The 17,653-nt window shown below is 44.3% G+C and overlaps 1 protein-coding gene across 1 annotated transcript; it reads left to right on the top strand.

Annotated features, from left to right (window-relative positions):
- Window positions 1-371: 371 nt before the first annotated feature.
- Window positions 372-17,198, top strand: gpr139 (G protein-coupled receptor 139; the record flags this gene model as incomplete). The annotated part of the gene is made up of 2 exons (XM_079253438.1): window positions 372-519; window positions 16,216-17,198. 2 exons carry the CDS (start codon window positions 372-374, stop codon window positions 17,196-17,198), a joined length of 1,131 nt encoding a protein of 376 aa, XP_079109564.1.
- Window positions 17,199-17,653: the final 455 nt, after the last annotated feature.

Below are 17,653 nucleotides of genomic sequence, written 5' to 3'. Positions count from 1 at the left end.
CTCGCTCCCATTCCCCCCAGCTCACACACTCATGCAGCATCCTCCCCTCACCACTTCTACCTTCACACTCACCTCCTCACGCCTCCCTCTCCGCTCCTCTTGCCGCCTTCCTCTCCATCACCTACTAACACACATCATTTCTCGCTTCTCCTCGTGTGCTGTCTCTCCTTCCTCCAGCTCATCCTATTTCCCCTCCTTGTCACACACTCCAGCTTGCTTTTTTGCGCAAATGCGTGCGTGCACACACTCATGTTGATTGGCACCCAAGGACAGAGCACCCTCTCTTCCAAACTGGCTGCCGGGGTGGTTTGATCGCGTGGCCAGACTTCTTGACACTGAGCTCAGCTGAGGAAGAGGAGAAGGAAGACAGCATGGAGCCCAACCACATCTTTCCTGTTTTATCCCCAAACGGGAGCACCTGGAGCACTGGACAAAATCCCTCCGAAGTCTTTCAGGGATGCCCTCTTGGACCTCTTCCTGTCATCTACTACAGCGTCCTGCTCTGTCTCGGTCTGCCAGGTAGGAGATATGCACATGAATGTGTATTTCATGTGCACATGCATGTCTTATTTTCTCAGTTTACTCAAATTTACTAGATGCATCAGTGGTTTTACCCAGAGTTATGCTTCGCATTTTGATTCGTTTTCAGGACTGAGAGAGGGTTTTGTGTTGAACTGCCCCTCCATGTCATTCACACTACTGTTGATTTGTCATTCTGACCTTGTGGCCATCACTTGTGCATCCACACATACTTTGTATGTATTTGTCTGTGCCTGTGGCTGTCTGGACTTTCTCTTGTCTATACCTTCTCATGCATTTGTTCCCAGTATAGCAGATAACAGCAACTTTGTGTGGTTGTGCATTAAATACTCTCTAGTGATGAATTTGTGATTCTGAAGAGTTTTGGCCTCCTATTAGGAAACAGTGTATTAACAGCTGCCTCAGACACAGTGTAAGCAATGATTGTGACTTAAACTCTAGGACAGGTGTGTGTTACGTGGCTTCTTTCAATGACCTGATGTAATGATGCTTCCTTCTTCTGTCTTTACTTTGAATAATTAGTCCATTCACAGTCACTGTCAGACCCATTTACTGCCTCTGTCCCACTGCGTGATCTATGAGCGTTGACCTAGTCTCATGCAGCAAGGCAAGAGGCATATATGTGTGTATATGAGTGTGTGTGGATTAACCTAAGAGACAGACACTGGTAGAGAAAAAACAGAAAGTCTAGAGGTCAGACCAAAAAGGAAATGTGCTAATGCCTAATTAGAAACTGGGGTTCAGATGTTGAGGCCAGCTGGACATTCAGATGCATGATAGATAATCAATTCGCTTTCATTCTCGAACAAATATCCAGACAATTCTGATCAAATGGTTTAAATAGCCCATTTATCCATGTCATTCTAATACATGGCTTACTGAGAGACATGACATGATATAAAGACTTTATGCCTTTGGTGTGTTCATGCAGGGGTTTTAAATGTCGTACTCACCTTTATCCTCACTTTTAACAAATCTGCTTCAAATCTGATCCAGCTCCCTTGATAAAGATTGGAAGTGAGATGCTATCAACTGCGTAAGCTGTTCTGGCTCAAAACAAATCTGCATTGCAAAGGGAAAAGCTTTTGTGCAGCAAGACTGCAGTTTTTTTGAGAGATTTGTTGTCTTGTTAAAGTAAACAAAAAAAGTCTTTCTTTTTGATCAGATCTCACCTTGTTGCCAGTCTTTCACGAGCAATTCACTGCTGCTGGCATTCTTTGATTCTGCTGCTGAGTTGAGTTAACATATGTGATTCAGGGTGTTTGTTTAATCGCTGAGTAAGAGTAACCTGAAAGTCTGAGACAATCTTACAATAGTCCCCTGAACAATGGCGGAGTCCAGTGCAGAAAGCTGATACTTTGCAGCAGCGACTTGTTCAATCACTGTGACACGGCTCGTTCCACTCAAACTGAATCATGAATGTTTCATGGGCCCAGCATGTGCTCATAGTAGCAGCATGGCCTACAGACACTCACGTATTAAACACTCTTATTGGATAGAAGGCTGTCATTTTGATTATCAGACAGCGATACGCCAGTTAACAGCAACAGGGGGATCAGTAATGCATCCAAACATCGACTCTTTGACCTGCATGCTGCAGGCAGAGAGGGGTCACACCAAGAACACAGACCTGAAGGAGGAATTTAGACATAGGAAGGTGATGAGAAGAGGGATTTAGCAAGTCAAGTGTTAGGAAAAGATTATAGCGTGATCTGAGGAAGTGATGAACTGGACATTGCATGATTAGACTGGGAAAAGGGAAGACAAGGGCACCCAGAAGAAGAACAACTGTGACGTTAAGAGAGGGAGATCAGAGCGGTAATAGGGAGAAAGAGATTAATAACAGAGGAGCCAGTGAAGTAGCACCTCTGAGCCTCGAGTGGGGGGTGCTGCAGGCGACAGTGCTGAAATAAATTGCCACATTTTTAATTAATCACAAACTTGCTCTCATGGTTTCTCTCTTGACTCAACGCATTATACTTCCACTAATCTTATAGGAACAATGGAGGAGTTTTTCTTCTCCTCAGTCTTTGGCATGCTGGTATAACAGAGGTGAAGTCTGCATGTTGTAAAGTACAGCATGTCTCAAAGCACTCATTGGAAAGACACAAACTGTGCGCTGGAAAGCCATCCGCTGACAAACAGCACAGTGTAACATAAGTGGATACTCATATGAAGGTGTGGAGAATGTCTGCACCAAGTCAGTTTCATGTGGGTGTGAAACATTTCTCCACATCTTCTTCTCTATAAAGATGCTCACTCAGGTTTTCAGTCACTGCCGTGCATAAAATTGGCCTTTTCACATCACAGGACATTTACAAAATGTCCAAATCTTTGTAAGATGTGTTAATCTAGAAAGTACAGCAAGGTGCATGTCTAACTGTTATCAATTCTTCTGCAGTTTGTTATCAAATATATTGTAAGATCATAAGGTACATTTAATTATTTAACCATTGTTTTTTTTCTTCCTATTTTAATCAGACTTAAATTTATCAGGATGAAGAAGGATTTTTTTTTTTTACTTCAAAGGTTGGGTTTCTTAAGATTTCTGATGCTTTATTAATATCAATAATCCACAGTTAAACTATATAAAGTCATTTAGTCATGATAAAATCTAAGAGGTTGCTATGGATAAGAAAAAAAATCTAGAGAGAAGGAAAAGAGATTTGTGTGAAGGAAAACTCCGAGTTGGAGAGGATATTCTGTGGGGTACACCCTGGTTTTTCAGAAGACAAAAAGAGAAAATGGAGTAAAAAATAGGGATTTGATTAAAGAATCTGAGAACGAAGGTGAGTGGATCAGAAAAGGGTTTAAGTTATCTATATTGGTAAGTTAAGGAAATTAATCAAGTAAAAGAATAATTGATAATTATAACTGATGAGATGAAGGAAACTCCATCTAAGTTTGAAGTACCATTTTTTTCTTAAACTGTTTTCAGAGATCTGGTCTTGTCTTTCTCTTTGCAAACAGGCAGTCACAAACTTCAGAGCAAATTAAAAACAAATATTTAAAGCAAAGAAAATTGTGTCTTTTTCATATGCCTCAGTGTTTCTTTGAGCTATGACACAGCGTGGGGATTTGTGAAAACTGGAGAACATCTCCTCCCTCACCCACTTATAAACCCATTCAAGACAAGAAGGTCAGGAATGCTAAGCACTGACAGCCTCCTCTTCAACTATGCAGTGTAGGCCATGTGTCAGCTGCTACTTAATGAAGAGATGGGTTCCATCGATTTTCAGTTTGAGCTATTGATCTGTCAGTCTGCACCAGTGACCAGGCACCTAGGGTGGAAGGGGGGCTTGTTAATAGATACTATCGTTTTAAAAGTTGACTTTGAGATTAGATGAGGCAGATTGGACAAGATGGAAGCATGAATGAGAGGAGAAATAAATGCATCACGTGGAAGAAGACTGAGGTTGTGAGTTTTGGTTTGTCACAAGCCTGGAGTTAAAAAAACAAAAATAACAAAACAATAATCACCAGCTAAAAAGATTGCAGGAGGTGGAAAATCAGGTGGGAGGTGTTGTTTTAGGTAATATATCAGAGAGATTTTGTGACAGAGCTGCTCTTGTTCATCCAAACACATCAAAACGCTGTAACTGCCGCTGAAAACACTACAGACTACATCCCTGTTACACAGTATGAAACAGAGGATAATTATACTGCTGAGCTGGGCATCGTTTAAAGTCATTTCCCTCCGTTGTCAACATTTACAATTTATTCCTTTCTCAGCTCAAAATTTAATTTCCTTCTCTGATATTTATCTACGATATGTCTCTTCCTGCCCTCTCAATGCTGATCATCCATAAACAATGAAAACCAAAGTGCACATCAGCAGTCTCAGCATTGTTTTAGAAACAGCTAAATACAGTTGGCTGGGGTGTTCATGCAGAGCTCAAAGGCAAGCACCTCCAAACCTTCACTCACTGTGGTCCGTCTTTAAAATGAATTGCTGTTGAGGTGAGCTGGCAGCAGAGCACTGCAGTCGCATCAATATTATTAGCTGCACACAGTTGCGCCTCCACCCCCACTATGACTATTCCCATTAAACTTAAATATCCTCTTTCAATACTTATCTCCTCTCTCCCTCTTGCTTCTAATTTATTTTTTAGATTTTTCTACAGTTTCCTATTAACACCCTTCAGAAACTGTTTGAAAGATTTCTTGTGTTTGCAAATCACATTGCAAATGAATGCTGATAAATCACATTTTTAATATTGCATGCATGCATTTTTATGGCTTTGTAATGAAGAGGCCTCTGGGTTTTAGCTCAAAGGAATTAAGGGATCACCCTGCTTTATGTCCAGTCTGACACTTAAGGAAGACAAGAGGGAAATGGTTGTCATCAGGAACAAAGTGCCTGTGACCTTTGAAGCAAGCTTTGATATTCACCCCCTCTCTGTGTCTCGCTTCTCTTCCTTTCTTCCCATCACCTCTCCTATGCACCTCTGTCTTTCTCTCTAATCCCACCTTCCATTCCCTCTGAATCACTTGCACTTTCTTTAACTCTCTGTGATCTTACTCAGACCACACTTGCCTTTCACCCTCCATTTTTCCATCCATCTCTTTTTCTCTCCTCTACTCTTCTTATCTCTCATATAAGCTGTCATAACCATAACCTAAAAATTCTTCCTAATAATCGTAATACTTACTTTCATTCCCTTTTTAGCTGAGATTACTTCTTTGCAGTATTCAGCATATTTCATATTGGGCCCATCAGAAAGCCTCATGACTCCCGCACAAGCAGGTGGCACTCACTTCTGTTTTACCTCTGGTTTTTAGGGGTTAAACAGTGCAATGTCGTTTGTCGAAAGCCCGTCTGAACACGTCCCTTTAATGGTGGGATGAGTCAGCCTCGTTACACACCTCAGGGAGCATGCTGTGCCTTCTCTTTTCCCGCTAAACAACGTCAATGGCCCTGTCCCTCCTTATATTAGAATAGCAGTAGGGGGAGAGGAGACATAAAAGCAACCTGCACTGATAGACAAAAGAGTCACCCCAGCAAACATGTTTAAAATGACCAGAAAATGTAGACAGAAAGACAAACATGCAATGATCTGTTGTAAAATTACTCTAATTCACCTCTTAGTTGGAAATGCTTATTTTTATTGCAAAATAGAAACACAAGAGGAAACTTTGCATTTGTCTCAGTGTGTGTCTAATCTATGTTGTGTATCTACCTCGGCTTCCCCAATCCTTCTTGAGGCAAGCCTTGAGTGTGTCACCTCATACCCGCTGAATGCCAAGCGAATCTATCCCGCTCCAGATACAATGTAAAAAGTAGGAATCAATTGAAACGGATGGGCTTTCCATTGCAGGGTGGCTGCAGCTAAATGGAAACGTCAGGCTCACCACAGATCCCTTTTGTTCATTTGTAGAGGACCCCGCTTCAGACGCAAGGGAATAATACCCAGCTTGTGATCGTCAACATTTCACTGTTTCCATTTTATGTCACTCCTCTACATGCAGCAGTTTGTGCACAGCAGCAAGAGGGTTGATAGGCAGAAGTACAATAAAGAAAGTGGATTACAGGTGATGTCCAATGTGTTGGATTTGTAATGTAATTAGTAGCAAACTTCCCACCATGGAAACAGGCCTTGATAAGACCCTCTTATGTTGGATTAACCAGGTGAAAGGCTGCAGTGACACACCGACAGCTGCTTGTGACGGCTTTATGGGAAAGGATGTACACTAAGAGTTGTTTGATCAATCATGACTGAATAAAATGTTGCAAACAAACTATAATACAACAAATACACTGTTTGGGCAAACATTATTCTGGAGGCACTCAACATTTCTTATCATCCATGTTGTTCCAGTCATGGAACATGATGTTGTTTTTTTTTTGTTTGGTTTTTTTTTTCAGACAAAATCAACAATTTTCATATAACCTCACAAATGACCAAGACAAATCAAACACATTTGAGAAGCCAGAATAAGAAAAACAACATATTTGTTTTGCAGGTTTAGCAAATCGCATGGAAGAGTGTAACATTAAACAGGGAGACAGAAACCTACATAATACACAGACATAATTAGATTCTAGTTTTAAGTGAATAAATTAAAATATTCTTAGCATTCATCAACATTTTATATTTAAAAAATGGAATATTCTGACCCGAAGACATACTTTTCATAAGCCTTAACAATATTTATTTGTTTAAAAAAGGAATAACTTCAACAATCCTGGAAATATGATCACTCTTCACATCTTTTAGTTCAACTTAACCCTTCAGTATTTTTTTTAAGAATATCCTGACATAAATTAATTTAAACAAAAATAAAGCAAAAAACAAATCACCATCTAAAAACAAGCAATCAAAAACACAGTCAAGCAAAAGTCAATTTAAAAGAATTTAATTGTGCTGCTGAGGTTAGTGTTGCATATGTAAGTGTTATTATAATGGTGTGTGCAATCCTGCAGCCCTTCATGTACACACACATTTGTTTATTTATCTTCTAAACAGCTGACATATAATTAATGGTTATTAATAGATTGGACATTAATTGGTGCATCCCTAATATGTATGTGTGTATATGTTTAGAGTCAATTACAAATTAATGTATGTTTGTGCTGTCTGGTGTGCATCCTCCGTGTCTTGTGTGCACATCATCAGTCATTATCTGGAGCCAGCTTTGTAATTTGTAATCACTTGATAGCAATTGAGGCTGTGAAGTGCGACGTCCCAGTCTCCAAGCTGCCATATTTAATCCAATTCCAGATCTGTTACTGCAGAAAGGGACTTGATCACACACGCTGCATGTTTGATGATGGTTGCTAAGAGCTTTAATGTCAGTAAAGCAGCAATGCAAAGTCAGAAAAATCTCTGTCTGCCATGTAACACTGGACATGACACCGTGCTGCTCCAGCAGAGTGCATGAAAACCGCCAGGTTAGGCACAGTGTTCTTGATTTTTTAAATAACTTACGTTTACAAGATAGTTATGGACAACTTAAATCACAGAAAATGGCTTTGACTTAAACACTTTGTAGAACATGGACATGCACTACAATGTTCGACAGTCATGGTCTTAATTACAGAAGAGCTAACAGGGAGTTTGACTCACCCTGAAAAGGAGACAAGCTTCCCTGAAAGCACTCACCTGAGACACTAAGGGGGTGTTCTAAAAGAAATTCAATTGTAAAAAATACATTTTGCTATATTTTCCTTCATGTTCCTGATGTTTTTCTAATGAAAAAAATAGCTTTAATTTGTCAGAGTTGTGCCTTTATTCATTCTCTTGTTACACAAAATTTGCAGAACACATTTCTTTACTACTTGCCATGATTTTGCATTCTGTGGCTGTCCGTACAGGGCGGTGCTGCACTCTGACTATTGGTTATATGTAACCAACCACACTGCTTATTTCTGGTGTCAGTGTGTGAATCATCAGCAACTTTGTTACTCTAGAAAACTATGATAAACACAGTTTTTCAGCCCAGGCTGCTGTGGCTTCTACCCTCTTAGGACAGGTAGTTAACAGGACTGACCACAGGCTTGTTTTGATGATGATGATGCCATTTTGTTTCTGGACTAAGATGCATGTAATTCATTCAGTTCCAATGAAACTGAATCACAATGGAAGCTGTTATTTCAGCACTGTGTCTAAACAGTGAGCACTTAATTTTCCTTTTGCTTTTGTTGTTTATTTGTTAAATTAAATTTCTGACCCTTATTCATGATTTCAATTATGTGTAATTGTTATCATTTCTATATGAGATGTTTCTGATTATATCAGCTGCATACAAGGTATACAATGTTTTTAGCAGCAATCTGCATACGTGATTTGGAAAGTTGTGGTGCATGCCCTAAAATGAGGCTCCCCCGAAAGCCCATGTAAAATTTAAACACTGTCAATAACAAATGTACAAAAACTCTTTTAATTTTTCCATAAGAAAAATGAGAAATGGCACTGTTAAAATATATTTTTTATTAATTCTGGATTTATTGTTTTGATCAGAAAGCATTTCTTAGGGATGTAGAAGAACTAAAATGTGCTGTCCCCAAGCGGTACCAGCACATCATTGTCTTACAAGCTATTCCTTCTAGGTGCAGCTCACTTTTATGCATTCATTTGCCAGTTCAGGGTAGCGGGGATACTGGAGCCTATCCCAGCAGTCTTTGGGCAAAAGGCAGGGTACACCCTGGACAGCTCGCCAGTCCATCGCAGGGCCAATTTATTAAACACATTATATTAAAAACTTGGTCAGTTTGTTGAAGTGTTGTACTTTGCCTTTACTAAATTTCTCAATTCCTGGTAAAACTAAATATCACTTTGGTAAAACTAAAAAACAATCATTAAGTGAGCTAAAATACATTATCTTTTACAATGCAGTGGTCACCTTCATACAGAAGCGTAGAGCTGTCATCCTCATAAAAAAAAAAAGTTTGGGCCTTATTACGTTATAACGTGATAATTTTATTGTAAAAACGTCAAACGTATCACGTTATAACGTGATAAGTTTATTGTAAAAACGTGAAACATATCATGTATCTGACAACGTGAACTTGGTGAATTTTCGACTTTAGATAAGGAAATTGTGTTAGGTTGACGTCAAGTGCGGGGGATTCATATGCGGACTCGGCTTGGAGTTTCAAACAATGCTTTATTTGCTTCCTTCTGATTTCGGTTTCTTTCCCAGGTGGATGCGGAAGATAGGTTAGTCGGCAGGCAGACAAGCGGGGAGGTAAACCTGGCGGACAGAGAGGCGGGCAGGCAGGCAGGCAGGCAAGCGGTAGGGCAGCAATCGGGCATGCAGGCAGGATCTCTGACGGGGAAAAAACACACAGGTTAACGATTAGGAAATCACACTGGGAAGAATCCTTCAGGCCGAGAGTTGTACCAAAGGCGTTCAACTATCTGGCGATGAACAGCAGGCTGGGCAGATCTTAAATAGTGCTGCTGCTGATTGCCAAGATGCCGATCAGGTGCTGATCCAGGTGCCAGGATGCCAGACACGCCCACCAGGGAACAGGATTACAACAGTACCCCCCCCTCAACGGGAGCCACCAGGCGACCGAAACCGGTCAGGATGAGCCCGGCGAAAGTCACGAACCAGGGAGGCATCCAAAATGAACGAGCGAGGGACCCAGGCACGCTCCTCAGGACCATACCCTTCCCAGTCAACCAGGAATTGAAGGCCCCGACCACGACGGCGCACATCCAGGAGACGTCGGACCGTGTAGGCCGGGCGACCAGCCACAAGCCGGGCGGGAGGAGGGGGCCTGGAAGGAGGGACCAGAGGACTGGATGAAACAGGTTTAAGTTGGGAGACGTGGAAGGAGGGATGAACCCGCATGGATCGGGGGAGCTTAAGTCGAACCACAGTAGGGTTAATGATCTGTTGAATTTCAAAGGGGCCCAAGTAACGAGGAGTCAGTTTCTTGGCATCGGTCCGCAAAGGAATGTTCCTGGATGAGAGCCAAACCTTCTGACCAGGGGAATAACCGGGCGCAGGAGTCCGGTGACGATCCGCCTGGCGCCGATTCTGTTCCCCAGTTCGGAGAAGCACAGCCCGAACCTTCTGCCAAACCCGTCGACAGCGGCGGATGTGAAGCTGGACAGAAGGCACAGAAACCTCATCCTCCTGGGCGGGGAATAGTGGCGGCTGGTACCCTAGGGAGCATTCAAAAGGGGACAATCCAGAGGCTGAGGAGGTGAGAGAATTGTGCGCATACTCAACCCAGTCCAGATGTTCACTCCAAGAGGATGGGTTATTTTCTGCCACACACCGGAGGGCAGTCTCCAAGTCTTGATTCGTCCTTTCAGCCTGACCATTGGTTTGGGGGTGAAATCCTGATGACAGACTCAGAGTGGCTCCAATTGACTGACAAAAGGCTCGCCATACCTGGGACGTGAATTGGGGCCCTCTGTCAGACACGATGTCGGCGGGCAGTCCATGGAGCCGAAAAACGTGATGAACCAGTAGGTCAGCCGTCTCCTTGGCCGAGGGAAGTTTGGGGAGTGCGACAAAATGCACGGCCTTGGAAAAGCGGTCAACAATGGTTAAGATTGTATCTTTACCTTTGGAGACGGGTAGGCCGGTGACGAAGTCCAGGGCAATGTGGGACCATGGCCGGCTGGGAACAGGCAGGGGTCGTAGAAGACCGGCTGGCGGTCTATGAGAGGCCTTACTCCGGGCACAGGTGGTGCAAGCAGCTACATACTCCCGAGCATCCTTCTCCATTGTGGGCCACCAAAACCTACGCCTAATGAGGGATAGGGTGCGTGTGGATCCAGGATGGCAAGCCAGACGGGACGAGTGACCCCACTGGAGGACCAAGGAACGGACGGCATCTGGAACAAATAGGCGGTTAGGAGGACCTGTACCTGGGTCAAGTTGCTGTTGCTGGGCTGCGAGGACCCTATCCTCTACTTCCCAGGTAACTGCGGCAACAATGCGGGTAGCAGGCAGGATTGGGTCCGTGGAGGAAGTGGATCCTGAAGTGAACTGGCGGGAAAGGGAGTCTGGCTTCTGGTTCTTGGACCCAGGGCGGTACGACAAGGTGAAGTTGAAGCGGTTAAAGAAAAGGGACCAACGGGCTTGACGGGGATTTAGCTGTTTGGCTGACTGCAGGTATTCCAAGTTCTTATGGTCTGTCCAAATGAGGAATGGCTCCCTAGATCCCTCCAGCCAGTGACGCCACTGTTCGAGAGCCAATTTAATGGCTAGGAGCTCGCGATCACCAACGTGGTAATTTTGTTCAGCTGGGGTGAGGCGTCGAGAGAAATAAGCACAGGGATGGAGTTTCTGAGTCCTAGACGATCGCTGAGACAGCACAGCTCCAACTCCTTTGTCTGAGGCATCGACCTCAACCACAAATTGACGACTGGGATCAGGGTGGAGGAGAACAGGGGCTGTGGTGAATAGATCCTTCAGTCTACGGAAAGCCTGATCTGCAGGTTCAGACCAGGTAAAGGGAATTGATGGAGAGGTAAGACGAGTGAGAGGGGCTGCAATCTGGCTATAGTTACGGATGAAACGGCGGTAAAAATTAGCAAATCCCAGGAAGCGTTGCAGTTCTTTCACAGAGGTGGGGGTAGGCCAATCTACCACCGCCTTGACCTTCTCCGGGTCAGCTCGGACTTGCCCAGTCTCAAAGATGTAGCCGAGGAACGATACAGTACTCTTATGAAACTCACATTTCTCAGCCTTGACAAATAAGCGGTTCTCCAAGAGTCTCTGTAGGACCAGTCGGACGTGTTGGATGTGCTCAGACTCGTTCTGGGAGAAAATGAGGATGTCGTCTAAATAGACAAAGACGAAGCGGTTAAGGAGATCTCGTAACACGTCATTAACCAGGGCCTGAAACACAGCAGGAGCATTACATAGTCCAAACGGCATAACACGGTACTCAAAATGGCCCAAGGGTGTCCTAAACGCTGTTTTCCATTCGTCTCCCTCTTTTATCCTGACCAAGTGGTATGCGTTGCGAAGGTCGAGCTTCGTGAAGATTGTGGAGCCATGAAGGGAATTGAAAACTGACTCCAGTAGGGGTAAAGGGTACTTGTTTTTAACTGTGATTGCATTTAAGCCCCGGTAGTCAATGCAAGGTCTAAGTGAGCCATCCTTCTTGGAGATAAAGAAGAATCCAGCTCCTAGGGGTGAAGAAGAGGGCTTAATTAATCCAGCTGCTAGGGAATCTGAGATGTACCCCTCCAAAGCCTCCATCTCAGGTCGGGATATGTTGTATAGTCGGCTGGTAGGCAGTGGGGCACCTGGGAGCAAATCAATGGTGCAATCGTAAGGTCGATGAGGTGGCAGTGCTAAAGCCTTGTCCTTGCTAAAAACCTCCATTAAATCATTATATACTGTCGGTACTGCAGACAGGTCTGGGGCAACGAGTTGAAGACCAGAAACGGATGAGGTCGAGGGAATGGCCGACAGAAGACAGGTGGCATGACAAAAGGAGCTCCAATTGATAATTCTCCCAGTCCGCCAATCTAGGTGCGGGTTATGTAATGACAGCCAGGGGTGACCCAAGACCAGTGGAGACTTAGGTGATTCAACAATGAAGAAAGGTATGTATTCCTGGTGGTTGCCAGAGACTTTCAGTCTAACGGGGATGGACTGTCGGGTTATGGAATAAAGATGGCTTCCATCCAGAGCCTGTGCTGAATCCGGTGGAAGAAAGAGCCTCCAGACATAACCCAAGAGTGGTGGCCAAAGTCTCATCCAGAAAATTAGCCTCAGCTCCAGAATCCACTAAGGCCTCAACAGAATGGGGGGTCTTATCTACGAACAGGGTTGCGGGGATAAGTGTCTTGGTGTGGGGGATCTCATTGGATGATGTGGTCATCAGTACTCCCGCCGCTACTGACGACCCTGGTCTTTTGCTCGGTTGGGACATAGAGATATCCGGTGTCCAGATCTTCCGCAGTAATAGCAATCTCCAGAGTCCCTTCTCCTCTGCCGCTCCTCTGGGGAGAGGTGAGCCCTGCCCAGTTGCATGGGCTCCTCCGTAGGCGGGGTAGTGTGAGACAGAGGGGAGGAGTTCGATCCCGAGAGAGTGCCCGAGTCTTGGCTGGATCTGGACCGCCGTTCCCTATCCCTCTCCCGTAGCCGGTTATCTATTCGTATGGCAAGAGAAATTAGTTCGTCCAGCGAGCCCGGTGTGTCTCGGGTTGCCAACTCATCCTTTAGCCGACTGCTTAACCCGTTGGCGAAGATGTCGCGGAGAGCCTCGTTGTTCCAGCCTGAATCAGCAGCTGCTGTCCTGAAATCAATCGCAAAGTCCGCTACACACCGATCTCCCTGACGGAGATTAAGGAGACGCTTGACTGATTCACCGCCCCTTACTGGGTGATCAAAAACTTTTTTCATCTCCTCGACAAATGAGGAATAGGAAGAGTGTCTAAAATCCTGCTGTTCATATGCCGCTTCCGCCCATGCCAGTGCCTTTCCTTCCAGTAGTCCAATTATATATGAAACCTTGGATCTATCGTTAGCATAGGTGAGTGGCTTCTGGTCAAAAATAATGGAGCATTGGAGGAGGAATCCCCTACATTTTCCCAAATCCCCAGCGTAGGGCTTGGGATCTGGGATGTGTGTCTCTCTTACTGTGACTGCTCGATTGGGTTGAAGCGCGGGTGCGTCGGGATCCGGCGGCTGGGAAGGTGCTGAAGGGATCAATCCAGCGACATGTGTGGTAAGTTGGGCCAGCTGAGAGAGTATGGTGTGGTAATTATGATCCAGAGTCAACATCAACTGTTCATGTCGAGTGAGGCGAGCATTCAGACCTGAGAGGGCTTGTTGTAGTGGGTCCGAGGCGACTTCCGGGTTTGAGTCCGCTGAATCCATTTGTGGCCAGATAGTTCTGTTAGGTTGACGTCAAGTGCGGGGGATTCATATGCGGACTCGGCTTGGAGTTTCAAACAATGCTTTATTTGCTTCCTTCTGATTTCGGTTTCTTTCCCAGGTGGATGCGGAAGATAGGTTAGTCGGCAGGCAGACAAGCGGGGAGGTAAACCTGGCGGACAGAGAGGCGGGCAGGCAGGCGGGCAGGCAGGCAGGCAGGCAAGCGGTAGGGCAGCAATCGGGCATGCAGGCAGGATCTCTGACGGGGAAAAAACACACAGGTTAACGATTAGGAAATCACACTGGGAAGAATCCTTCAGGCCGAGAGTTGTACCAAAGGCGTTCAACTATCTGGCGATGAACAGCAGGCTGGGCAGATCTTAAATAGTGCTGCTGCTGATTGCCAAGATGCCGATCAGGTGCTGATCCAGGTGCCAGGATGCCAGACACGCCCACCAGGGAACAGGATCACAACAAATTGTGTGCGGGGTGGGTAGGAGATCACAAATGGCTCATTTACAGTACTTGATAGAATTTTTCTTCATACTTGGGTTGAGACATTGTGAAATTATGGTGCTTTGGAACACTTTCGATCCATTATAATAAACATGCGTAGTTTAAGGACAGTTTTAAAAGGCATGGGTCTGTACAGAAGGAAAAATGAGTCCAATCCCCATGACGTGGCATCATTTCTCATTGAAACTTGAGCGGCACGAGAATCGCTATGAATGCAAACATCATCGGTGCATCCAAGTGCCATCTATCCAACCCTCTTCTACCGCTTATCGGGGGTCTGATCGCGGGGCATAACCAGGGAAGCCCCCCTCCCCAGCCACATTCGCCAACTCTGCGGGGGGTCCCAAGGCGCTCCCGGGCCAGCTGAGAGATGTAATCCCTCCAGTGTTCAAGTGGTTTTACGTTTTTACAATAAAACGTATCACGTTATAACGTGATACGTTTCACGTTATTACAATAAAACTATCACGTTATAACGTAATAAGGCCCAAACTTTTTTTATGAGGATGACAGCTCTACGCTTCCGTACCTTCATGAACTTAGTTGTACATGTTGCTGTGATTATATCACAGCAAAACGTTTTGCAAGGAAAATTTCTCTTTTTCCAGTTGTTTTTTTGTTGTGATATCACTTGGTTTTGATTAGAAATAGATCATGATTAGGGCTAATAAGACAGCTAGAAAAAGCCAAAACACACTAAACCAACCAGCAGATTGTTTAAATGACAGCAAATTGAAGTCAAAACTTTGAGTGTTGGTACCATCTGAGGTGACCAATTTTTTAGTTAGTATTTTTTTGGTGTGATATGTCTCTAGTCTATTTTTTTGTATAACAGTCCCATAAGACTGATTAGGTTATCATATCACACATATATTTGAATATGTGTTTTGCCAAAGTGTAAGCCTAAGTTTGCCTTAGGTTAATTGGCCTCCCTAAAATTACTACTAGGAGTAATTGTGAGGGGGAATGGTTATTTTTTCTCTCAGATTTGGCCCTGCAATGGAGTGGTGACCTTTCCAGGTTGTACCCTGCCTCTTGCCCAATGTATGTTCCAATAGGCTAAGAAAATGTAAAATGTATTTTTTGCTAACCTTTTATTTTATGTTATGAAAAAGAAAAATGAAGTCCCCTCCATGGGATATCCATTTATCCTTCACTTCAAATCTGGAATAAACAAGAGGGTTAAGGTAATCAGAAGTATGTGGTATGTAGTGGGGTAAAGACTGACAAAGAGGCAAACAGGGAAATGAGTTGACCTTGTGCTTTACTCTAGTCGCTAAATTACTGTCCGCAGCATGGCAGACAGTAGTGAACTCAGCAGATTGCCAACACCATGATGCTGCATGTTGGCAACCTGGTTTTGTTGTGGCTTTTCTCTTTATTAGAGATAACAGTTTGCCAGAGGGAGAAGCAGGTGCTGCTGGAATTACACAGCAGGTGTCAAAAAGGGGAAAAGAGATGGGGGTCATTAAACAGAGAAAGGATTACTGTCAGGGAACAATGACAAAATTGATATTTTTAACTGCTTTTTTTTTTTTTTTTCAGTGTTCACCTTGCATATCATTACCCTTGTTTAATATCAATATTATTGAATGATTTCCATCCAATTCAAGTTTTTGTGGCCCTTTATTTCTCTGTTTTTTGTATTGTGTTGATTTTGTATTAATACCTGCCCTATATGTCTTTTTGCAGCATCTTTATTTTCATCTACTGACTCTATTGCTGACATGTTTATTGCTGGCTGTTTCAATTACTCATCCACTAACACTAAATTTCTCTGTTTCCCTCCCTGCCCATTCCTTCCCTATTCCCTCTGTCGATCTACTTTCAATCACCTTCATGCATCCCTTCTTCTCCTAGCTAACATCCTGACCGTGGTTATCCTGTCCCAGCTGGTGCTGCGTCGTCAGAAGTCCTCCTACAACTATCTCCTGGCCCTGGCAGCTGCTGATATTCTCGTTCTGTTCCTCATTGTTTTTGTTGACTTTATTTTGGAAGATTTCATTCTGGCTACACCGCTGCCACCATCATTAAACCATGCAGTGCAGGTTCTGGAGTTCTCCTCCATCCACACCTCCATCTGGATCACCGTGCCTCTCACCATTGACCGCTACATTGCTGTTTGCCACCCACTCCGCTACCACACAGTTTCCTACCCAGCCCGAACACGCAGAGTGATATTTGCTGTATACATTGGGTGCTTGCTCTCTGCAGCTCCATATTACTGGTGGCCTGAGCTCTGGCACAGTCTGCCTGGGGTTGGCAGCAATGATGAAGGAGGAGGAGAGGCCAGAAGAACAGTGGCACAGCATGTTCTGGTATGGGCACACTGTGCCACTGTCTACCTCCTTCCCTGTACCGTTTTCTTCTCCCTCAACGCTGTCATTGTGCGGAAACTGCGCAGACGCCGCAGCTGCTTCCGACTGCGTGGATATTCTACTGGCAAGACCACCGCCATTCTCCTCGCCATCACCTCCATTTTTGCTGTTTTATGGGCGCCACGTACCCTCATGATCCTCTACCACTTCTACTCACCTCCACCAGCCTCACAAAGTGCCAGCCGTCTCCTCCACATCCTCACTGATATGGCAAATATGCTGGCGTTGCTCAACACCGGGGTTAACTTCTTCCTCTACTGCTTCATCAGCAAGCGTTTTCGGGGCATGGCGGCCAACGTGCTGCGTGCCCTGGTCCAATGCAGGAAGCAGCCCCCTCCATTTTATGCCAGCCATAACTTCTCCATCACAAGCAGTCCCTGGATCTCACCAGCCAATTCTCACTGCATCAAGATGTTGGTGTACCAGTACGACAAAAATGGAAAGCCTATCTGTATCTCCTCTTGAGTCCCCAGCCAATTGCAGCTGCCCCAACCTTTAATCATTAGGGAGCATGTTCAGACTTTGTCTCCGTGGCGACTGGCTCTCTCAGCATGGGACTCTGAGGCTTTAAAAAAAAAAAAAAAAAAAAAGGTCAACGTGCCCAGAGAGCACAAGTGACAGTTTAGCTGGTGATAATGAAGTGGCTGGCTAACAAGATGGAACAGTAAACAGCAGATATGTGGCAAAAAAAACAAAAAACAGCAAAGCATCCTTTGCTCAATAAATTATTCCCAAAGCTGTCAAGAACATCAAACAAATGCTAATTATTTCCTCCATAAAAAATACAACAAAAAAGAAAAAATAGAAGACACACGTGCTACACAGGCAGCTAACATACAGATGAGGGGATTCTACCATCATGAACCAGTGATTATCAACCGACATCTCAAATGCATAAACTCCCAAAACAACCAGATGAA

The sequence above is a fragment of the Telmatherina bonti genome (genome assembly GCF_933228915.1).
Source record: "Telmatherina bonti genome assembly, chromosome: 14".
Lineage (NCBI taxonomy): Eukaryota > Metazoa > Chordata > Actinopteri > Atheriniformes > Telmatherinidae > Telmatherina > Telmatherina bonti.
Note: the sequence above shows the minus strand (reverse complement) of the source record. Positions and strands in the feature narration are given on the sequence as shown.